The 24,729-nt window shown below is 46.8% G+C and overlaps 1 protein-coding gene across 3 annotated transcripts; it reads right to left on the bottom strand.

Annotated features, from left to right (window-relative positions):
• Positions 1 to 204: 204 nt before the first annotated feature.
• Positions 205 to 24,725, bottom strand: KLHL22 (kelch like family member 22). Of its 3 annotated transcripts, none has more exons than XM_039321205.1 (7): positions 24,611 to 24,725; positions 19,914 to 20,277; positions 18,062 to 18,227; positions 12,967 to 13,685; positions 12,227 to 12,419; positions 4,694 to 4,927; positions 205 to 1,555 (listed from the first exon to the last, which is right to left on the bottom strand). In XM_039321205.1, the coding sequence occupies exons 2-7, from the start codon at positions 20,138 to 20,140 to the stop codon at positions 1,178 to 1,180; spliced, it is 1,917 nt and encodes a 638-aa protein (XP_039177139.1). In that variant the 5' UTR covers positions 20,141 to 20,277; positions 24,611 to 24,725; the 3' UTR covers positions 205 to 1,177. The 3 variants fall into 3 exon arrangements, with proteins under 3 accessions (XP_039177139.1, XP_039177136.1, XP_039177137.1); XM_039321202.1 differs by lacking the exon at positions 24,611 to 24,725 and adding an exon at positions 24,330 to 24,603; XM_039321203.1 differs by lacking the exon at positions 24,611 to 24,725 and adding an exon at positions 23,925 to 24,318.
• Positions 24,726 to 24,729: the final 4 nt, after the last annotated feature.

The following is a 24,729-nucleotide window of genomic DNA, read 5'->3' as shown; positions in this document are numbered from 1 at the left end:
CGGTGCTCAGAGGCGCCTCGGTCGAGGCTCCTGGGAGGGGCCCGCGACGGGGCTCCCTCCTTTGGACCCGGCGATGACCAGCCCAGGCCCCCCCTTTTGACCCCGTCGGTGCAGCTTGCCAGGATGGTCGGTCATTTTCCAGCGCCGGAGGAAAAATTAAACACAAGCAAAGCAAGCATACAAAAGAGGCATTGGGGGCTGCACTCGGAATCGTAAACCAGCAATTTATTTATTAAGAGGAACAATAACAACCAACGTTAAAAGAGTTTTCCCAGAAAGTAAGAAAGATGGCACCACAACTGAGCTGTTGCTTTCTGGAACCCAGAGCAGATTCTGGTGGAGAAACGACTGAACACAAGGAACAATTCTTTACAAATACGTGTTTTTCACTAAGGAGGCAAAGAAAACATCTGAGAAGGGTGGATTGAAACCACCATCCTCCTGCTGAGACCTTAAGCAGCATTTTAATTCCTTTCTACTTCTCAGGATCCTTTGACTTATCCTGGCAGCTTTCTCCTCTGATTTAACTAGGCACAATAGTTTACTCCAGAGGAAAGGCTGCTTTTGCATACGGGAAACCTGATGCAGCAATTTAAAAATAAATAAATATGGAAAAAAAATACTGTTCTTTGTTTTTTTCCCCCATCTGTATGAAATGCAGTGATTATCATGCGCAGTACAGAGATAATGAAGATATGGAGTCATGATTGTGTGCAACAAAGCCAGATTATGCCAAACTTGAATTTTTAATGCAGATTCTGTGATGAATCTGCATTAAGCTTTTAGTATCTAGTTAATTTGATGCATCTGTGAGGTATGTTCTAGTCAGCAAATAATTTGAAGACTGACTGATTGATCAAGACACATACTGAATTTTTCTGGAAGTTTTCCACTGGCCAAGCAATGAGCTGTACATCTGTGGAGATTCTCAGTCATCCAGGTCATGGTTGTCTCAAAAGTGCTTTTGCAAAAGGCAGCTGGACTATGTTTTTTCTTTGAGGAAAAAGATGTTTCACTTCTCATCAAAGAATCTTCATCAGTTTAAAGAACTGTACCTTAAAATGCTTCTTGCAATGGCTCAACTACTGTACTACTGAATGGCATCAGGCTTCCTCCAGCTTGGCGGAGCTCTGATGGCAGCCCAAATAAGAAAAGCCAACCCCAAAGTAATAGAAAGCTAATTATCATTCATGTTATCAAATTCCTCCCAATCTAATATTCTCAGGACCTCAGCAGACACACCTGAGTAATCCTGGACCCTCTTCTGCTGCCTGTCAGACACGCCCATTTCGCCTTCTGTGAGAATCGCCCTTGGTAAAGTAAGGACGCAGGCTGCCATCCCGGAAATATCATCTTCCAACTGAGGACCCTCTTCCCAGCAGTCTCTCTCGGCATCATAGATGTGGACGTAGTCCATGCAGATCCCACGGTTATGAGATCTTCCCCCCAAGACGTAAATCCTATGGCCCAGGACAGCAATGCCAGGCTCACCATGCCCGGCATGAAGAGGACGGACACTTGTCCACTGAGAAGTACTTGGAGTATAGCAAGCAACCTGGTAGAAAACAACATTAAAAGAGTGGTCATTTTAGGAAGAACATTTGGGAACAGCTCTCTGATCTTGAGAATAAGCACTCCTGGGGGTCAGGGTTATTGGAAACACCCTGCAAAGTTTTCAAACCAGTTCTGAAAGCAGGAATTTGCTTTACTGTGGACTACAGATAAGTAAACATAACTTTCATTGGGCACCACTCTGGTCTTTGGACTAGCGCTGGAGGTTTTGGCACTGGATAACCAATTCCACACCCTGCACTTGGGAAAGCTACAGAATGCTTGGCCTCCATTTGGCTGTAGGCTTGCCCCAAAGGTTTGACCTTTGCAGATGATCATGTTTGCTCTGGAGAGGGGGGTGTCTTGTGCCTGGCTGCCTAACTCCCAATTTTTGTGGTTTCCCCCCCTTCATAGAATTTCCTCCCTTGCAGAAGGGAAAGATTGCTTAAAACAGTGTTTTTCAACCTTAGCCACTTGAAGACTGGCTGGGGAATTCTGGGAGTTTAAGTCCACCCATCTTCAAGGGGCCAAGGTTGAAAAACACTGGCTTAAAATTTCTAAAAAGCTCTAAGCGCTTCCCTAAAAGGTGCTCATCTCAGGTTAACATCTTGTTCATCTTTGCAGCCTTCCGGCAGCTTGCCCTGCTCTTTGAAATAGAATAGAATAGAATAATCTGGAAGGGACCTTGCAGCTCTTTTAGTCCAGCCCCCTGCTCAAGCAGGAGAACCTGTACCATCTCAGACAAGTGACTGTCTAGTCTCTTCTTAAAAATCTCCAGTGATGGAGCGCCCACGATTTCTGGAGGCAAGCTGTTCCACTGGTTGATTGTCCTCACTGTCAGGAAGTTTCTCCTTAATTCCAGGTTGCTTCTCTCTTTGATCAGTTTCCAACCATTGTTTCTTGTCCTGCCCTCTGGTGCTTTGGTGAATAACGTGACCCCCTCTTCTTGGTGGCAGCCCCTCAAATACTGGAACACTGCTATCACGTCTCCCCTATTTCTTCTTTTCTTTAGACTATCCAAACCCAAGTCCCGCAGCTGTTCTTCGTATGTTTTAGTCTCCAGGCCTTTGATCATCTTAGTTGCTCTTCTCTGAATTTTTTCCAAACTCTCAACATCTTTTTTGTGATATGGTGACCAAAATTGGCTGTAGTATTCCAGGTGTGGTCTTACTAAGGCTTTATAAAGCGGTACTAATACTTCACGTGATCTTGATTCTACGCCCCTGTTTATACAACCCAGGATTGAATTAGCTTTTTTGGTTGCTGTTGCACACAGCTGGCTCAAGGTCAACTGATCGTCCACTAGGACTCCAAGGTCCCTCTCACAGTTACTGTTTTTAAGCCAGGCCTCGCCAGTCTAACTTGTGCCTTTGATTTTTCCTGCCTAAATGTAAAACTTTACTTTTCTCCACATTGAAACTCATTTTGTTGGATAGGGCCCATTGTTCAAGTTTGTCAAAATCTTTTTGGATCCTGAGTTTGTCTTCTGGGATGTTGGCTACACCTGCCAGTTTGGTGTCATCTGCAAATTTGATGAGTTCCCCTTCAATTCCCTCATCTAAGTCATTTATGAAGATATTGAAGAGTCCTGGGCCTAAGACGGAGCCTTGTGGTACCCACTGCTTACTTCCCCTCCATGTGGATGTAGTGCCATTAAGGACTACTCGTTCAGTACTGTTTGTTAGTCAGCTACAGATCCATCTGGTGGTGATGCTGTCTATTTCATCTTTTTCTAGCTTACCAAGTAGGTTGTGGTCTACCTTATCAAATGCCTTACTGAAATCTAAGTATACTACGTCCATAGCATTTTGCTGATCTATTAGTTTAGTCACTTTATTGAAGAATGAAAAAAGATTGGCTTGGCATGATCTGTTTTTGACAAACCCGTGCCTGCTACTGGTTATAACTTTGTTTGCTTCTTGTTGTTTGTAGATCTATTTTTTGATTATCAGTTTCCCCCAAAGGCTTTCTTTTGGCTTCTAAGCTGGGGGCTAAGGCATTCCTTTCAATGCCTATTCTCCACTGTGTGCTTGCTTATTGTCTTGTAATCTCTTCCTTTCCAATGATTGTAAATACAAACATTGATTTCCCCTTGCTAATTATCCCGGAACAGAGATTCCAAACGGGGTGGGGGGGGGAAAGGGGCTACCAGATGGACCTCTTTTTCCCAGCTTCCTCCTGAATCCACTTCCTGAACATAAACTTTTCTCGTTAGCGCTCAGCTGGCTGATTGGGGTCGTATCTACCAATATGGCAAGAAGCATTGCTATTTTGTGGTAAAACTGCCATAAACTGCTGAGTACTCTGGAACCTATTAGGTGGGTCCAGCCCAGCCCGATGGATCTGGAGGGCTCCTGAAGAGCACCTAGGGATAAATGCACTTCCCTTGTGCCCACCTGACCTCTCAGCTATTCTGGATACCATTAACCAGCCGTCATAATAGAGCCGGAAGGGACCTTGGAGGTCTTCTAGTCCAAAGTCCTGCTCAAGCAGGAAGCCCTGTCCAGTCTCTTTCTTAAAAACCTCCAGTGGGTTTCACTGGTTAATTGTTTTCACTGTTAGGAAGTTTTTCCTTAACTCCAGGTTGCTTCTTCATCTCCAATTGCCTGATAGGGCTGGAATTTGGGGTCATGGGGTACAGTGTCTCCATTCTTATTTCAGTTGCAAATTTGGCAAGGAAGGAAAGTCCATAGGGTTCACTCCTCCCCTCCCTTCCCCCCCATCCCCGTTTAGCTGGAGGTGCTGTCTTCTCCTCAAGTCTCGATGGGACAAAACAGGTTTGAAGCCGAAGCTAGCAAGAAGGAGTTCTCTGCCAGCTCCATTTCTGTGTCTTTTATACCTGAAGGCAGAAAATGTGTTCTTCAGGTACGGCATCTTTACCTAGGAAAGTTCTCTGTGGAAACGAGGCCGAGCTTCCAGAAGCTAAGCAATTTCTTAAAGGGCACTTGGGGAATGACTGGGTGCTATGGGGACTGGATGATGATGTATTGGCACTATATTTGGTTAATAGTTCCAAGTAATGTATGCAAGTGTTTTGTGTTTTGGGGTGCTTGGTGTTTCTATCCGGTCGTTAAGTACAAGTCTTCTAAATAGCAGCAGCATGCAATAAAAAGGTCATTAGCCAAGCCAAAGGCTGCCTCACCTCGTGAACATCTCTTCTGTAGCCGGAGTCATTGTTACTGCCTCCAATCACGTAGAGCCTTCCCAACAGTGCGGCCATCCCGTGCCAGGCTCTCCTGATGGGACTGTCACTTAAGATGTCCCAGCGATTGATGGCTGGGTCGTAGCACTGCAGCTCTTTTAGGTAGTCTTCTCCTCGCCTCCCGCAAGTGATGTAGATCTTGCCTTCCAGTTCTGCTCCTGCATGGGCATAGACCTATATCAATGGGACAGAAAGCAAGAAGTAGCAGAGAGGGAGACTGCACTCTTGGTTTTTTCTCCTCCACCACACCCCTTGCAAAGTTCCTTAATTTTCACGATTTTCAGCAGCAATGCCCTCAATGGACCTTTAGCTACTCTGGGAAAACACTGGAGCAGGACATCCATGTTAGCCTTGGTAGCAAAAAAATCAGGAGTCTGGTAGCGCCTTTTCTGACTAACATGTTACTAAAAGGCATGCTTAGAAGGTCTCAATCAAATACACTGGGTTTTTAACACATCACAATTGTCAATTGATAAGATATTTGTAATCTATCTCAAGTGCAACCGGCATCTACATAGCCCATCTCCCTTCTGCACCCCAGTTTACATCCTACAGTAGTCTAGCCCAGGGGTCGGCAACCTTAAAGACTCAAAGAGCCATTTGGACCCGTTTCCCACAGAAAAGAAAACACTAGGAATCACAATACCCTTTTGACATCTAAAATGAAGATAACACTGCATATATCATTTTTTACCTTTATGCTATGTATAAAAAAACTATAGTGTGTTGCATTTATGAAATCAATGAACGGCTACAAAGAAAACAAATTTTTATTTCTGCATGCAACAAAAACATTTTGAACTCCAAAAAAAAGATGCTGGGTCGAAGGTTACTTTCAAATAAAATGCTCAATTTGAGTCCTCGTATTTTTGAAATAAAAAGCCAATGCAAACTATAAAAACTACAAATAGGAAAATAGAAAAGAAAAAAGGGGGGGGGGAGAGAAAAGGACAGGAGAAAGAGGGGGGGGGAACCTTTCTGCTTCATCCCAACAGGTAAAAACAATTTTAGTAGCTTATGTACCATCTTTAAATACAGCATAATTATCCCCATACTTCATCTCTTAATCAAAAAAAAAAATCAAAATATTTCATTAAACATTATTTACTAAAAGTCCAGTAAGGACAACCACATATATTCGTATTCTCTCTCTCCCTCCCTCCCTCCCTCCCTCTCTCTCTCTGTTATGGTTCCGGCTAATGAAACACTTCAAAGAACTTCCAGGCATTTATTCTCCTAAAAGTCTTTTATTGTTACAAAATGTCTGCACAGGCACAATGGAGGGATGCTGGGATCTAAGTTCTCTTCCTCTGAGCAGTTAAATTATCAGCATGTTCCCTCCCTAAATTAGCCGTCATATATCACATTATCCAATTAGTGTGAAGGTCATAGGTTTTCCTCCTCTTTCTTTCCCGGGCTTTACCCCCCCCTTCTGCTCTGTATTAACCCCATAAATACCAGACAGTTCTGCATATTGTCAAAAGCAAGAATATACAATATTTGCAGTGTTGACATCCGGCCCCCCTTACAAGAAGGACAGATCCTGTAAAGTAAACAAAAGCATATGTTAAGGGTTATCTTTCGGTTTGTTGGGGTGTTTCACATGAAACCTTTGACCAATCTGTCAGCTTTCACTTCACTTGATTTCACCCAGGTGGCTTCAGACAACGGGTATCCCTTCCATTGCACTAGGTACTGCAATTTCCCTCTAAAGATTCTAGAGTCAAGAACACGTTTCACTTCATAGTGGGTCTGTCCCGCGATTACGAGAGGCCCAGGTGCCTTCTTCGGAGGAGGTCTTAAAGTGGAGCCTCGATAAGGCTTCAACAAGCTGCAATGGAAAACGGGGTGAATTTTCCCTAAAAGTTTAGGGAGTTTTAGTTCTACTGTGACCGGGTTGATGATCCTTAACGATGGGGAAAGGCCCCAAGAATTTAGGTCCCAATTTCTTGCTGGGTAATTGGAGTCGTAAATACTTAGTTGACAAGTAAACCATTTCCCCAACTTGGAATGTTCTTTGGGGAGCCCTCTTCCTATCAGCCTGCTTTTTATAGGTTTCAAAAGTCTTTTTTAAAGCAGTTTTTGTGCTTTTCCAAACTTCTTCCCATCCCCTCACCCACTGATCAAGTGTCTGGGAAGCGGAGGGCAATTGAGGATATTCAGGTATTGGGCTGAACTCTTTTCCTGTGGCCACTGTGAAAGATGTGTAACCGGTGCTGCTGTGCACAGAATTATTGTATGCCACCTCCACAAAAGGGAGGAGATCAGTCCAATTCGTCTGTTGGTAAGAAACATAGCATCTAAGATATTGCTCCACCATTTTGTTAGCGGCTTCTGCGGCCCCATTGGTGGCCGGATGAAAAGCAGATGATAAACCTTGAGATGATCCAATTAATTTAAGAAAACTTCTCCAAAACTTTGCTGTGAACTGCACCCCCCCGTCCGAGATTATTCGCTTAGGGGCGCCATGCAGTCGGTAGATATGTTTCAGGAACAATTTGGTCAGTCGTTGGGAGTCCTTTGCAGGCAATGAAATGAGCCTGCTTCGAGAACAGGTCTATTACAGTCCAGATGACAGTATTTCCACTACTTTCAGGTAGGTCTACTATAAAGTCCATAGCTATTTCTTCCCATGGTTGAGAAGGGTCTGCCACGGGTTGCAGTAACCCAGGGGTTTTCCCCGGGATTCTTTTCATTGTGGCACATACAGTACAACTTTTACATAGTTTTCCACATCCTTTTTCAGCCCCGGCCACCAAAATTGTTGGTGGGTGAGGTGTAGGGTTTTCAAATATCCAAAGTGTCCAGCCTGTTTTACATCATGGCTGTGTTCGAGAGCAGTAAGACGGAGCGCTTCTGGTAAATATAGCTTTCCCCATTTGTAAGCCAAGGCATCCCTGCATGTTAGGGAGGCTTGATTATCTTTGAACCATTGGTCGTAGATGAGCTCTCGTTTTATTATCTTCGCCCCAGGGTCATCAGGATTGGGGACCCTGCGAGGTTTAAGTTGAGCGGCCGTTTGTGGATTGGGAATAATTGCCTCGTTAACCTCCTCTCGTTCGCTTTTGTACTGGGGTAACCAGGATAACGCATCAGCTAGGAAGTTCTTTCCTCCTGGTACTTCAGAGTGAAGTTGAAGCGGTTAAAGTACTGTGCCCACCGTACTTGCTTTGGGGACAATTTGGGGGAGTTTTCAGCACTTCTAGATTTTTGTGATCTGTCCATACTTCAAATGCACCTTGCTACCTTCTAGATAGTGTCGCCAGTTTATTAGTGCCCATCTAATCACGAAGGCCTCTTTCTCCCAGATCGCCCATCTCCACTCGCTCTCAGTAAATTTCTTAGAGGTGTAGGCACAGGGTTGCAGGATCCCATTTTTGTTCTTTTGCAGTAACACAGCTCCAACTGCCACATCGCTGGCATTGGCTTGAATCACAAAGGGTTCCCCTGGGCAGGGGTGCTTTAGAACCGGTTCAGCAGCAAATAGTCTCTTTAAATTCTCAAAAGCTGTTTGACAGCCCATTGTCCATGCTAGTAGTTGGCCCGGTCGTGGCTTCCCTCCTCCTTTGCCTGTTTTGAGTAGTTCTGTAAGAGGTAGGGCAATCTCGGCAAAAGAGGGGATGAATTGACGATAAAAGTTGGCAAAACCCAGAAAGCTCTGGAGCTGTTTGCGAGTCTTTGGGGGCTGCCATTCGATTATAGTTTTCACCTTGATTGGATCCATTTCAATACCCTCATTGGAAATTCGGTAGCCAAGATAGTCTAATCAGGTTTGGTGAAATTCACATTTTGACAATTTGGCATAAAGCTTGGCATCCAATAGTTTCTTTAACACTCCTCTCACCAGCTTTATGTGATCAGTCATATTTGTGTTGTATATCAGGATATCATCAAGGTACACCAAAACCCCTTTGTACAAGTGATCATGTAGGACCACATTAATCAACTGAATAAATACCACTGGGGCCTCCTATAGTCCAAATGGCATGACTTTGAACTGATAGCTCCCCATAGGACAGTTGAAGGCAGTTTTCCACTCGTCCCCCTCTTTTATTCTCACCTGGTAATATGCCTCTCTCAGGTCTAATTTAGTGAAGATACTCCCCTTAGCGAGATGGGTTCTACATATTGTCAAAAGCAAGAATATACAATATTTGCAGCATTGACATTTTCTCTCTCTCTCCCTGATCGTCTGCTCATCATTCAGCCCCCCTGCTCTTACAGCTTTTTTCTCTCACTGTTCCCCTCCCTCTTTTCGCTCCTGAGCCTGCCAGAGCTCCCTGCTGGGTTTGGCCAATTGATTGTGAGCCACTGGTAGCATGTTTGACAAAAGGCTGCAGGGCAGGAAAGTTGCAACCAAGCCAGCCCCTAAGATTCAAGCAAATAGAAACAGCACGTTTGCCCAGAGCCACTTTGGGCGCCGTTTGGCAATCACTTGGGGTCGCAGGTGGTGGCCCAGGGATCGATTTGGAGGCGCGGAGGGGAGGGGAGCAGCTGAAGGCTGCCCATGTGACCTTGAAGCGGCCACCTTTGGAAGTACCAACGCTGCTCCAACCAGGCTTGAGCGATGGGAGAGGAGCAGGCCAATCGTGTTCCTGGCAGCTGGGACTCCGATGTGCCTTCCCAGCCAGTGAGGCCAACAGTAGCGCCAGCTGGGGATTGCAGGGGCTGCGCTCCCTTGGGGCTGTGACTTGCAGGAGGGCTGGCCCGCTCAGCGGAGGCTTCAGTGGGCAGCTCCCAGGGGAGATCCCAGGGCTGCCCCGTGCAGCTCTCTGGCCACGTGGGCAGGGTGCCCAGGCGCTGGGCCAATCAGAAGCCCTGTGAGGGGGCAAGCCTGGATGAAGAGCCACACCCTTTCTGCGGGGGAGGGACACATTGAGGGAGCCAACCAATCACGGGACATATATATACATACACACACATATATATATGCTGGAAAATTTGCATAAAAATACGACTCCTGGGCATGTCTATGGTACAAATAAAATACGAACACCAGGGGAGTATAAATATAAAAATATACTTTACTAAAAGCTGCCAAGCTTTCGTTTGGAAACTCCAAACATCATCAGGGCTAAGGAGCCAGTAAACAAGGATGACTTAAATGGGTTTTGCCGGCATCTGCACCCGGTTCATGGACCGCGTCACCGGTCCCGGCCGGTTAATTAGTGTTCCAGATGTTTCTTTATTACTCTCCTTATGCTTCCTTCTATGGTTCTTCCGGATCATTCCTTCCACTATCTCATTACTGGTATTCATCTCCTCCACCACCCCTTTATCCTTATTTCCTTCCATAGCACTGACCCTCCTCCCCTTTTTGTTTTCATTCTCCACCCTGGGGGCATCTGTTTCTCCTCTATCAGTGTTACAAGCTTCCCTGGGCTCACAGACGCTCCTCCACACACACGCTTTTCCCAATCCCTGCTCCACACCCTTTGTTCTCACTCTTCCACTGTCATGAGTAACTTTCATACAGGTGTTACATATTTGGGGGTCTATGCTCTCCTCCGTCCTGGTAATCTTCGTGTCGACAGTTGTCCACCGTTCCATTTGTTTGCTGCGTGATCGGGTGCTTACCCCGTCTCTCAATTCATCCCTCCTCCCTATCGCACGCTCTTCCCCATTGCTGATAGGAGCGGTATTCAGGCGGACACCAGGTCTCCAGATCTCTGCATTCTGATTCCCCGCGTTCTCACTCTGGGAGAGCACAGAAGAGGGGAGTGAGAACGCGGGGAATCAGAATGCAGAGATCTGGAGACCTGGTGTCCGCCTGAATACCGCTCCTATCAGCAATGGGGAAGAGCGTGCGATAGGGAGGAGGGATGAATTGAGAGACGGGGTAAGCACCCGATCATGCAGCAAACAAATGGAACGGTGGACAACTGTCGATACGAAGATTACCAGGATGGAGGAGGAGAGCATAGACCCCCAAATATGTAACACCTGTATGAAAGTTACTCATGACAGTGGAAGAGTGAGAAGGGTGTGGAGCAGGGATTGGGAAAAGCGTGTGTGTGGAGGAGCGTCTGTGAGCCCAGGGAAGCTTGTAACACTGATAGAGGAGAAACAGATGCCCCCAGGGTGGAGAATGAAAACAAAAAGGGGAGGAGGGTCAGTGCTATGGAAGGAAATAAGGATAAAGGGGTGGTGGAGGAGATGAATACCAGTAATGAGATAGTGGAAGGAATGATCCGGAAGAACCATAGAAGGAAGCGTAAGGAGAGTAATAAAGAAACATCTGGAACACTAATTAACCGGCCGGGACCGGTGACGCGGTCCATGAACCGGGTGCAGATGCCGGCAAAACCCATTTAAGTCATCATTGTTTACTGGCTCCTTAGCCCTGATGATGTTTGGAGTTTCCAAACGAAAGCTTGGCAGCTTTTAGTAAAGTATGTTTTTATATTTATACTCTCCTGGTGTTCGTATTTTATTTGTACCACATATATATACATACATACATACATACACACACATATTCAATAATGTTAGTAAAAATGCGACTCCCAGGCATAGTTATAAATAAAATAAATAATACACGATCACCAGGAGAATTTTAAGTAAAAATACTTTACTAAAAAATACTTTACTAAAAAAGGTTGCCAAGCTTTCATTGGGGGAACTCCCCAACATCATCAGGGCTAAACGGCCGTTCTAACAAAGATGGTTTAAATGGGTTTGGTCGACGTTTGCACGCGGCTCTTCGACCGCGTCACTGGCCCCAGCTGATCAGCCGGTATTTGGAATGCATCTCTGATGTTATGTTCTTTCTTATCGTTCCTTCGGGTTCCCTTATCCATCCTTCTGTTGTTGATTTTTGGGTTCATTAGTAATCTTACACCCCCCTCTCCTTTGGTGGTGTTCGTTCCTGATTTTTCCTAAGAAAGTCAGTTTAACTTTTTGAAATTGGCTGGTGATTTAACTCTGTTCTTGGTTCATGTTAACAGCTCGTTTTATATCCCTTCCGTGTATTTATTGCATTTTGACTTTATTCCAAACCCCTGGGAGCCAGGAAAGGGCAAAGAATCACAACCCTTCATAAAGAGCACAGAAGCAGTTTTGCATTTGGCCATGCAGGTGAGTGTCAGCACTTAACCTCCGAGAGGCAAATACCCCAGGATTGCTTTTGCACCCAGAATTGGTCCTCCACTAATAGAGTGTGACTTGAAGAGAAATTTCACGAAGTGGGCAGGGCTGAGGAATCCAAAGCTTTTCCCTCCCTCCCAGATACCCCTACCGAGGGCCTTGTTCAGATCAGGGACACAGCCACATTTAGTGGGGCCACTCCATCCAAGACACAGTGGGATCGACTTCTGATCCCCAGGACCAGCTTTTGGGAACTTTTTGGCAAGACTCCCACCAAACTGCCGGTGTTCCCAGATGGGTCAGCCTGCCAATCTAACTAGGCGTGGCACTCATCTCCTTCAGGTCAAAGACCTGCCTGCCATCACTTGTCTGCCTCTCCCTCCTTACCTCCCTCTGGAGAGGAGCCACGTATTCCCAGCTGTTGGTTTTGGGGTCGTATTTTTCCACTTCCCGAAGGTCCTCCCGGTAGTTGCGCCCAGCAACCGCATAGATCGCCCCATCCGCCATGCAGACACAGAGATCGGCGTGCTCCTGCTGCAAGGGCTGGATCTGGAGCCACTTATTGTGTCTTGGGTCATACCTTGCAAAGAAACAGGACAGATAGCTCTCCAAGAGGTACAGGGGTGGGGTCTTGAGCAAATCTCTAATCCCCACCGACCCACCCATTTCCCACTACAAGACTAATGGTTGTTGCCCGATGAGTGGGGGCCACTAGCATTTCTTGGACTCTGCCTACGCAAATCACAACTGTCTCCCACGCAGTAACAGAGCAGCAGCACATTGTCATTATGTTCTCTTCTGCTCTCACCTCAGTCTGGTTAGTCACCATCACCAGCTGCTTCCAAACCATTTCTGTTCCACAACAGCCACCCTACTTTTTGCTCTGTTGAAACAGCACAGGACTAAAATAGTTCTGCTTGCAATCTTTCAATTGCCAAAATGGATCTGCTCATCTTTCCCACCCCGAGGAAGGTGTGTTGAAGAGCCCAGCTGAAGTAACTGAGCCATGCTTCAAGGTGGTTCTGGGATTGTTGGGAGGGCCCTGGGACTATTTTCCCTGAAGCTGAACACACCACAGGCACTGGGAATATTGGCATTTTATACATTTCTGAAGGGGATTCTCTTACCTCCAACATCTGGATTCTGCTCGAAAACCTCGAACATTGTTATCTCCGCCAATCAGATATACAAAATTGTTGAGAACAGCTATTCCCTGATTGGACATTCTTGGGGACAAGGCTGTTGTGAAATGCCGCCATTCTCCCAAAAGTGGATTCAAGTACCGGGCTTGGTTGCTGAGGGCAGTAGACGGGGTTGAATGCATCCCCCCAAAGCCTACCACACAGTGGAACTCAGACCTCAGTTGTGTATGCCTGTTCTGAAGCACCGGCTGGAGGCACTCGTTCTTATGGTACATTAGGGCATTGGCTACCGTCTCCTTTAACGGACAGGAGCTTAACTTGTTGTGAAGTCTCTGCAGAATCTGGAACTCAATCAGAGGAAAACGGACTGTCTCCAGCAGCTTAGGAGGCTCCATCAGCGAAACCTGATCCGTCTCCAGTTGTTCTGGTGTGTAATGGTAAAGGAGGGCCCCTTCATAGACCTCATTCTCAGAATTCACCTCCAAGAGGTTACTGTTGAGGAGGGCATAGACCTTCTCCAGGGGAAGTTGGCGGTACGTTTCTGTCTTTGAGAGGGTAACAAAGTTTTTCAGAAAGTAGGAATCCAGCTTCTCTATCAGGTAACACAAATCAAAGAGATCAGCCAATCTATACATATCCACAACGTTCTCATCATCCACCCAAAGCATCAGGAAATCACAGCAGAACTTGATGATTTCAGAGATCTACAAAGGAGAAAGGCACAAATGGATAGGAACGTGACATGAGAGGGAGCAATTCTGGGCTTTCAAAACGATATACCTAATCTTTGTAATTGCATGTTTCTGGTAAGTTCATAGATGGGATCAAAATAAACTTAATCTGCAAATATCACTATTGCAAAAATTATCTGTTTGATGGATTGAAACCAGACTAATGACAAAATTTTATTAGCCATGGAACATTCATGCAAGAAAGGGACAATTTATTCTTTTTCTCAAGAAGTGGCCATTTCAAACAATTGGGATCAACAAGAACAAAACAAGAGGAGAACATCTTGGATCCAACTCAACAGCAGGTTTCCATGGGTCAATTCTCTGGTATCTATAGTAACACTAAACACATTGCAAGATTATTACCAAAAGCTTGGATAATAAACATGCCAAATACCCCATACTAAATTTATAGAAAGCAAATGCAAATGTAACCCAGATTCTAAATACTGCTAATCTGAACTATGAAGAAGTTACCTGTCAATGCTGCTAACATTGAAGAGCTTTTAACATTGAAGAGCTTCTTCTTTCGGAACCATGACATTACCTTGTTGTATGGCATCGCTCACCTTTTGAAAATTTTGTGTTATCAGTTGCCAGGCAACTCGGGATCAGGTTAACACGGATTAAAATTATCCAGTGTAAGGAACTTGTTAATAAAATAAAGGAAAAGAAAGAAATATACAAATCATATTGTACAGCAGGCTCATCTCTCTTCCTGGCTCTGCTCTTGGGAAAAGAACAAGCTCTTTAGGGATTATCCTCAATGGCCATTTGGCAGTGGGCTGTTGCCATGGTCTGCTTCCTCGACTGAGAGAGAATGAGCAGCCCAAAGTCACCCAGCTGGCTCTGTGCCTGAGGTAGGATTAGAACTCAAGTTTCCTGGTTTCTATCCTGACAATTACTGGCTCTCTGGTTCCTATAAAGTGGTGTTATTTGATCGACAGGACCAGAAGCATGCCTATCTGTCAGAACATACAGGATGGGAAGAGACCAACCATCAACGATGGTTATCCCATGCCACGAAGGGCTGTAGAGGTTAATGCCAGCACCTTGGCTTGCACTTAAGATCCAGTGTAACTCATGCACTAGCAGTGCTGGGTGTGCGTACCAAAGTGCACCCATAACCATTTGTGCTGCCACATTCTGAGCCAGTGTAGCTTCTGAATGCTCTTTATAGGCAGATTCACGTACAGTGGATTGCAATAGTCCGAATGCGGGTAGGAGTGACAGTGAACAGGGCCTTTCATTCCCCAAACAGGCACAACTGGCGCACATACCAATGTTCCCCACTCCCAGCACCCAGGAGGGATTCATTATTCCCTTCATGACATTCATAGGCTTGGTCAATGCCAGGATCTAGAGAATCTGGTTCCTTTAGGACCCTCTGTGATGATCTAGCACTGTTGGTCCAGTGATGCCTTTCTGAGGGAGAGAGGGACCACGACTTCTTTAAGGTCCCTCACTCAAGAATGAAATCATCACTGCTTGGGTCCCACCATTCATTATCTCCAAGGAGGCCTTGACCAACCATAGGAGACATGGCTCTAATTCAGGGCTTTCCAACCAGTGGTACGGGTACCACCTGTGGTACTTTGGCACCTGGCAGGTGGTACACGAACATCCTAGAAAAGTGGTAGCGGGGGAGGGGAATGAGCTGAATCAATGGCAGCACCGCACAAGTCTGAGCGAGAGACGGCTGGAGCTGCAGGGCTGTCAGGGCTCAGCAGAAACGCCAGGATCAGCGCCAGGCTCCAGCTGGAACTCGGCACTGATCCTGGCGCTTCTGCTGAGTCCAGAAGAAGCGCCGGTCAGCTGGAATGTTGCAGCATCTCCAGGGTCTTGTGATTTACATTCAGATGCTTGGCAACTGATTCATATTTATGATGGTCACAGTGTCCCAGGGTTATGTGAATTGACCAAAATCTGCTGCAACCACCCAGCAGACGGGGGGAATAAAAACCAAACACCCCCCACCGCCACTGCCAATCCTCAACAGAAATGCTCACAACAATGGAAACCTCAGACAGGAGGAAGAGCGCCGCCGGGTGGTCAGGCAGGTGTCTTGCTCGGCTGTGGCTTGGGGGGCACTTTTTTCAGTGCCATTGTAACTTCGAACAGTCACTAAGCGAACTGTTGTAAGTTGAGGACTATCTGTACTTTATCACTTTTTTCCTTTTTTTTTGACATCTTGCTAGGCGACTGGTGGTACTCGGATATTGCCATATCCTAAAAGTGGTACAATGGGTGAAAAGGTTGAAAAGCCCTGCTCTAATTAACTGATAGGCACACAATTCTGAGGACCCTGTTCACCTCCTGGGGACTCACAGGTTCACGCTCTTCTCAGATAACTCAACCAGATTGTGCCTCAGTCACTTCAAGACAACATGCATAATTGAGGCCAAGCTTAGACCGGATCCAAGTGATTATTCCTCAAGGACTTTGAATAATCCTCCCAGCAGCTCTGCAGATGTCCCTCTCACCCTTTTCTTCCTAGTACAGAGCTGTTGGCCATCACTCAGCAGATGGAAGAAGAGTGGGAAAATAATTACATTTTGTTTCCTTCATTACTACAATGCAGTCTTTAATGTAGGCTCTTATACATGTTAGGTCAGATTCCCTCATCTCTCCAGGGGTGCTCCAGGTGTCTCTTCTGTTTTTTCATTTCCTAAAGCTCTTTTGAAAACCAGAGAACTCTATGAGCTCTCTGAATAGGGAGAGGCCCCGAGGTGTCACCTTTTCATTCTAGGTAGACACTAAGGCCTCAGTTTGAATTCTGCAGTGAAACCTCAGGGAACTCTCTCTGACCAGCTGCCTGGGGAAGTCCAACTGAATAGGACCACCTCCCTGAGTTGCGAAGCCACACCAAAGCATATGGAGCAGTCAGAGAATGGGCTGACCATGACAAGGGGTCAATATTAACTTTATTTATTTCATCTATTTCTATCACTGCACAGTTCAACAAGGGAAGCACATTCATTCTCCATATTCAGACACCACCTCAAGATAAATCCCAGATCAAAAGTGACCCCACAGTGCAGATCAGGGTGGTCATGAATGCCTGAGCTGCCAAGGGATGGAAAATCCTTCCGCATTGCAAGACTGGGGAACTCTGCCATAAACAGCCACTGTGCCACAGAGAGGCTGCTTTAGTAGCTGCAATCTCATCTGCTCCCTGGAAACCAACCTCACAAACAGATCCAGCAAGTTGTGGGGTCTCTGACAGCCATAAGTGACTCTGGGCAATGCTGCCTGGAGTTGCAGCTGATGCCACACCTGAAACCCAGGTAGATGCATTTCCAAGAGGGGAATCTCCATCCGAGTTCATTTAGGCATGTCAAGTTGACTCATCTGTGATAAGATCCTGGATGAGAAGGGCCTTATTACAAAATGACCTGGTATTTAGAAGCAGCAACTGGAGTTGAGGATCTGTTGGCCTGGCACCAGGGCTGAACCCAGGGAGCCGGAAAAGGCCCTACAAGCATCTTCCTCGAGAATGGCCTTCTGCCAATTAACCTGAGATGTGACTCCCTATCCCATCCCTCCATGAGCCAATCTCCCTCTTCCTCAGATCTAGGAGCCCTTCCAACTTCATGACATTCTTCTGCCAATCCTTACAGAGCCTCTACACTGCTTCTCTTTTAGCATTCAACCCCCTCTGATCCACTACAGGCCTCATTCTTCAGGCTGGACTATTATAATGCCTTTTATTTGCAGCCTCCTCTGGATACAGCTTGGGCTTTTTCACCAATGTGCCTCTCTACAGAAGGGCCAGGATCTCCAGACATAGCAGCATTTTTAACAGCTGCCAACCCATGTTCATGCTCAACTGAAAGCGCTCTTGCATGCCAAAAGCATGGGGTTCTCTAATTCTGCCCACAGGCTGAGATCCACTGTGGAGACCCTGCTTGTTCACCCTGCTGAAGGGCAGGAAAGGAGTTGGGACAACACTTTTTTTTAACCATGTAGGAAGGCAACAAGATCCAAGTGGGCTGGTAATCCAAAATGGGAGGGGTTGGAAGCGTTATTATATGGGCTACAAACAGAGGTGGGGTGCCCTCCTGAGGGTCATATAACTGAATTTCAATAGGATCCGAGTGGATTTGGAACTCTCTTTTGCTACTTTATAATGTAAAGGAATTTCTAAGTTCCAAAACTTTTAAAGCAATTCTTATTGCACCAGTAGCTCATATGTTAGAGAGTCTGTCTGTGGCTCATAGTGTCATTCTTGCGAAATGTGCCAAGTTGCAGAGCACAGGCTACAAAACTATCTGCTATCCCTTAATAAATGAAGAAGCTGCCCTTCTTCCCCAACCCATCTCACATCTTTTAGAGCTGCCAAAGCTCACCTGAAGCTGACAGGATGCAGCTAGAATTTCTTGCACATTGTTTAGGCCAAGTTCCAAGTCCGAAGTATATATGAAGTTCAGGATTTTGCACATGGCATTATAAGATATGCCCTGAATATGAATTTCTTCCTGTTCCATTTCTCTGAGTCCCCCAGCAAACATTCCCCTACAAAAGGAAAGATCTTCTTTCAGTTACTCCTCCTAACGAAAAGTATAATGGACAACATCCCATAAGGCAGTTTTTAAACTCATCCTTGTGCTGCCCTGTTTCCTCCAAAGATGGCAAGGTGAGATGTGCTGACAGTAGGAACCAACCACTAAGGCATGCATGAGATGACTCGCCAAGCAGGGATCTACAACATCATCATCTCTGCACACAACCAGCATGCCACATCTGGGATTTCTCCCTGAACCACCATAGCAATAGCAATAGCACTTAGACTTATATACCCCCTTTACAGTGCTTTACAGCCCTCTCTACGCAGTATACAGAGTCAGCCTCTTGCCCCCAACACTCTGGGTCCTCATTTTATCGATCTCGGAAGGATGGAAGGCTGAGTCAACCTTGAGCCACTGAGAATCTAACTGCAAGCAGCCGGCAGGCAGCAGAAGTGGCCTGCAGTACTGCATTCTGACCACTGCGCTACTAAGGCTCATCTTTGCTAAGTGATAGCAGAGAGCCTGAGAGAGATCAGGATGACCTGGCAGAGACACAGCATAAAGAAATGGAATCTGTGGCCATAGTAAGTGACAAAGAGAGCCTGAACCAGGAACTCAATTCAGACTTGTAAAAAGCCAGATTGCACAATGCTCTGGTTAGAAGAAACAAAAGCTTGTCTCTATTTTGTACAGGTGAGGTTCTCAAGAATCTGGAATCCCACCCCCCTCGCATTTTAAGGGTGACAGAATGTAACACATAAGAAAAGAACTTCCAGGGAAGTTGTGATGGGAGAGAAGACCTGGAGACCAAGTCATGGGAGGAAGGGAGAGTATTTAGTCTACAGATTAAAAGGTAAAGATAAAGGTTTCCCCAGCATTTCCATGGTCATGTGACGACTATACGCTGCGGTGCATGGGATGCTGTTACTTTCCCACCGAAGTGGCACCTATTTATCTACTTGCATTTGCATGCTTTTGAACTGCTAGATGGGCAGGAACTGGGGCAAGTAACAGGAGCTCACCGCATAGTGCGGCACTCAGGTCTCGAACCCAGCTTTCCAACTGACAAGCTCAGCATCTTTAACCACTGAGCCACCACACCCCCAAGCTACCCATTAAAGGGAGGTACAATTACAGTCCTCACAGCTGGAGATGGGAGACAACAAATACTGTTTCTTCCAGGGAATTATGCTACAACTAACTTCAGGAAAGCGCACTGCAATTTTAGATGCCCATTATCAGAGCTGTTTATATAAGAGAAAACACTGATTTAGTTACTTGAGGATCTTTCTAGGTAAAGTCTAATTATGGGCTGAGCAGCCATGTCAGCATCCTGCACTGAAAAGAGAATGGGCTTCTTAATGCTCCCTTTGGCTGATTCTATTGCAGAATTTTTTAAAGAAAGATACAAACATAACCTTGCCAAAGCAATGGGCCAAGCAATATCCATGTTTTGCAAATACTCTTTAAACATGCAGAACTTGCTGTGTGGATTATAAATAAGAAGTGGGAAGACAAATGCTAAATTTGGTTTGATTAAATTTGATTAAATCTAATGATTAAATTAGATGCAGCTTTGCTTAATCATCAAGCATGCAAAAGTCAGAGTTTGCCAGTTCAAACAGCTGGGTTTTACTTTTCCGCTGCTCAGTATCCAGCAATTTCAGATTTTAATTTTGTTACAGGCACAGACCTGAAGTAATCACACGATGCTGCTAGGAGGATGCGATGAGCATCAATGGTCTTCCCCTCTACATGCAGAACAACATCAAAGAGGATGCCGCGGTCCCGGAGAGCCCCCAGGCCACTCAGCAGTGTCTGGGAATGCCCAGTGCTATGGTAGGTCTTGCTGGAGTACTTCTTGGTGAAAGGCTCCAGAGGGATCTTGAGGGGCTCCGTTTCCTCCTGCTGACCCGCCATCTTGGGCAGAATCTCCTTGGGAATCAGAGGGCAGAGCAACTGGTGTTCCCTGAGGAGCAACTGGTTTCAGTTAGGCTGATTTCCTCATTCAAAACCTTCGTTGTCCATTGCCATGAACACAAATTGCAGGTTCTTATCTACAAGAAAGAGATGAATAGAATCCAATCATTTTGGCAGAAAAAGGCAACCCAAGGCAACCCCGACACATCAATGAGCTTTGTGGCTCTGAAATGCATGGAAGGCTGGTGGCCCATCACACAGAAGACGCTTCGCCTATCACTTGTATGGTCTTTACGGTTCCCATAGAACTGAGCCTCCCTGGGTCCGGCTAATCTCAGAGCCCAGTTAGATTCGGGATGGACCAGATGCCTAGTAAATCCAGCACTGGTCGAGAAGCCGGGAATTTGACTGAGGCGGTTAAAAGTCCCAGTGGCCTTTTGTCAATTGGACCATTTGGTTGTGCGGGACATCCCAGCCACTTTTGCCACTGAACCCATAGGAATGCAAATGGGAGCACATTCAAAAGTTATGAGCTTCATAGTAGCACCCGGGATGGAGAGACCCCTGGTTCTAGGGCTAGCTTGGTTAAAAAAGTGGAACCCTTATGTGAAAAGAATTGCTAAAAGTTCCAGATAAACTATGCCTCCCAAACCCAAAAGGAACCTAGTAAAGCGAATATCCCGAAGTGCGAATTAGGGGCAGTCATGCAAGGGGAGGACCTTCCTGTCATCCCCAAAGAGTATCGAGGCCTCCAAGAGGTGTTTAGCGAGAAGGGCTCAGATGAACTTCCCCTTCATAGACCTACTGACTGTGCTATAGAAATCCTGCCCAGTGCCAAATTGCCAAAGCCAAAGCCATACTCAATGACCCCCAGAGAGCTGGAAGAACTCTGGTTATTCATTGATAAAAACCTAGCCCGAGGCTTCATTCAGCTAGCATGGCCATGGATGGTGGCTCCAGTCCTGTTCCGGGAAAAGAAAGATGGGACCCTTTGTCTATGCATAGATTATACAGGGTTAAACGGGGTGTGTGGGGAGAACGTTTATCCCCTTTCTCTGAGGAAAGATATGCTGGCCCATCTTGCCAAAGGAAAAATATTTATTAAACTGGATTTGCAGGAGGCATATTATCGCGTGAGAATCAAGGAGGGGGATGAATGGAAAACTGCTTTCAATTGCCCGCTGGGTTGTTTCCAATTCAAAGTACTGCCATTTGGACTGCAGGGAGCCCCAGCTGTATTTATGCAATTGATCAATGAGGTCCTGCATCTGTACAAAGGAGCACTTGTGTATTTGGACGACATTTTAATCTACACTAAAACTAAAGCGGAGCATCTGAAGCTTGTGAAGGTGGTTCTCTAAAAACTATGAGCTGTCAAGCTGTATGCCAAACTTTCCAAATGCGAATTCCACCAAAGTAACATAGACTACCTTGGCTACTGCATCTCACATGAAGGAACTGAGATGGACCCTTAAAAAGTCAGAGCTTTGTTGGATTAAGCACCACTCCACATTAGGAAGCAATTTTTTACCAGCAATTTATCCCTTCATTCGCCCAGATAGTTCTCCCCATCACAAACTTATTTAAGACAAAAGGGGAGACAAACCCAAACCTAGTCAGCCGCATGGAATGCCAAGCTGCATTTGAGAAGCTCAAGTGCTTGTTCGCAGCCAAGCCAGTTTTGAAGCAACCTGACCCAATGAAGCCATTTGTTATACAAGCCAATGTGAGTGACGTAGCTGTTGGAGCAGCCCTGCTGCAGGAAAATGAACGTGGGCAGCTGCAGCCCTGTGCTTACACCTCCCAAAAACTTTCTGAGACTCAGCAATGAGGGGTGGTATGCGCAGAAGAAGCATACACCGTGAGATGGGCGCTCCTGTCCTGGAGGAATTTTCTAGAAGGGAGTAAAATACCTTTTGAGATGTGGACTCGCAAGATCTCTCCTAAAGGTACAGTACTTTAACCACTTTGATATCTCCCTATGCTACTTCCCTGGGGGAAAGAATTTCCTGGCCGACGCAGTCACATATGCCACAGTACAATTGCTCAAAAGTGGAAGTAGTCAAACCAGTGCTTCCATCCCATCAACTAGCTGCTCAGGTGACCACTCGAGCCCAGGGAAGAGAAAAAATTCCAATTTCAAAAGACGTGACCTCAGTCCTAAAAGCAGCCCTAAAGAATGATAAATGTTTCCAGACTCATAGCAACATTTGCTCACTCTGAGACAGACTAGTCTGGGTGGGGGCGAAGCTCTATGTTTCAAACAGCCAGAAACTCATGGTCTTGAAGAGTTGTCATGACTCAAAAACGGTAGGACATTTTGGTTTTGTGAAAACATTACACCTTGTCAAAAGACAGTTTTGGTGACTGTCCCTCAAAAAAGACATTGAAAGCTATGTTGCCAGCTATCCAGTGTATGCCTCAGCAAAATGGCAGCAAGGGAAAACTCCAAGGCTTCTTCAAACAGTAGCTGAGCTGTTAGCATCCTGGAGAGATTTCTATGGATTTTATCATACAATTCCCCAAAAGCACAGGAAACACAGTGATTTGAGTGGTGACTGATTTATTCTCCAAGCAAGTGCATTTTATCCCTTGTCAAAATCACTTCTACCTGGGGCCTGGCAAAACCGTTCCTGCATCACATCTACTGACTACATGGAGCACCCCGGAGCATTATCTCAGATAGGGGGGTACAATTCACATGCAAGTTTTGGCAAGCCTTCCTGGACTTATTGGGGAGCGACCAAGGACTTAGTTCTAGTCATCACCCCCAAACAAATGGGGGTATGTGTGAACATAAAAACAGTACTGGAACAATACCTTAGATGCTTTATTAATTATCAACAAGATAATTGGACTGACCGCCTGCTGATTGCAGAAGTGGCCTACAATATTTCTATACATAGTAGTACTGGTTTTACCCCTTTTCGAGTGGCTACTTGGTAAGACTTCAAACCTATGCCCCTCTGCATCCAGGAATTTATCAATTTTGATCTTAGATGGGGTTGCACTACCCCATATAGACCTGGTGCGTAACCTGCAGTTCCTCCTGGACTGATAGTTCCTGCTCAAACAGTTGGTGGCAGCTGTGGCCAAGAGGGCCTTTGCTCAGCTTCCTGTGGTGTACTAATTACGCCCTTTCCTGGATAGGGAGGACCTCCGCTCGATCACCAATACCCTGGACTACTGCAACATGCTCTACATGCGGCTATCCCATGGAAGTTTCAGCTATGGCCATGCAGCCAATTTTAGGTACCCAAAGAAGGGTACCTGTGTTCTGTGAGCTGCATTGGGTGCCAGTTTGTTTCTAGGTCCAGTTCAAGGTGTTGGTTGTGACCTACAAAAACCTACATTGACATTGGCCTAGCCTACCAATGAAACTGCCTTTGTCCAATTACACCAGCTGATCCCACTTGGTCAGGCAGGGAAGATATATTGCAGGCTGTCAGTTAAAGAACTCCCACTGGCGGTGTCTAGGAAGGGGGCCTTCTCTGCTGTTGCTCCCATCCTGTGGAATATTCTTCCCCCAGAGGAGAGGCAGCCCCCAACTCTCTTGGCTTTCCAAAAAGGAGCTTAGACATGGCTCTGTGGCCTCGCAGGGGGAGCCCTGGGGAATAGTCACCGGTGGGGGTGGTTAATCCTCCCTTCACCTTCCAACTAATTTTAATCTCTTGCCTCCCCTTAATTTTTTTTAAAGTTTTGTATACACTCTTTGAGGGAGACAGGCAGTTCAGAAATGTGATACGGTTTATGATCTTCTGAAACAGAACTACTCCGCTCTTACCCAAAAGATCTTGCCTGAATTTTGGACCAGCTTTGCTGTCAGTTTCTTCCTGGCTCAGTCCCAAACATCTCCCGCTGCATCTGCAGCCAAAGCTTTGGGCAGCTGGACATTCCACGGGGCGTCAGTATGTTGCCCACTCCAACACCCTCCGGGGCTTCCCCTGGGCTATGCCCAGCGGCCTCCTCCCACGCACCGACTCGGGGGGGGGGGAGAAGCAGTAGCAACGTCTAAGCCCCCCCACCCGATCTCCCCCTTCAGCCCAAGGGGAGACGGCGGGAGAGCCGAAGGGGCCCCAGACTGGAGAGAAAGGGCCCAGTCTGAGGGAGGGGAGCAGGGACCCCCATGAATTCGGGGCGGGGGCGCTCGCCCAGCGGAGATCCCCGACAGCCCCCTCTGGCTCCCCACCTGTCGGCGGGTCTTCTCGGGGCCCCTGCTCGCCCGTCGGTCTCTGCCCCGGGCAGGGCTCCACGCGAAGGACCCGCCGGGTCGCTCGGCGAAGCGCTCTTCCTTCCGCCACGGCGCCTTTCAGCCTCCCGGGCAGCTGGCTGGCGGAGTGGGAGGGCCGGACAACGCCGCTCGGGGCCGCCCCCACGTCGGACCGGCCCCCGGGGGCAGGGCCGACCGCCGCCGGCTTCGCTCACGCCCACCTCCCCCCGAGGCCGGCCGCGGATCCCTGCCACCCCTACCTAGCCGGAGACGGGGCTCCGCGGGGCCCGCCCAGCGCCGGAGGAGGCTCCGCCCGCGCCTGCTTTAGCGGCCGCCCAGCCCGCGGAGTCGGCCGGGTCGGAAGCAGGAAGCGCGGCTG

Source organism: Crotalus tigris, unplaced genomic scaffold (assembly GCF_016545835.1).
Source record: "Crotalus tigris isolate CLP2741 ecotype Arizona unplaced genomic scaffold, ASM1654583v1 scf7180000023720.1715460, whole genome shotgun sequence".
Classification (NCBI taxonomy): Eukaryota; Metazoa; Chordata; class Lepidosauria; order Squamata; family Viperidae; genus Crotalus; species Crotalus tigris.
This window is presented reverse-complemented; position numbering and strand designations above follow the sequence as displayed.

Coding starts and splice junctions, on each gene's coding strand:
- KLHL22 (XM_039321205.1), bottom strand. CDS start 20,140: ATGGCGGGTCAGCAGGAGGAAACGGAGCCCCTCAAGATCCCTCTGGAG. Junction 18,228..19,913: donor GCATCGTGTGATTACTTCAG/GTCTGTGCCTGT, acceptor TTCCTTTTGTAG/GGGAATGTTTGCTGGGGGAC. Junction 4,928..12,226: donor TGGCTCCTCTCCAGAGGGAG/GTAAGGAGGGAG, acceptor CCATTGATATAG/GTCTATGCCCATGCAGGAGC.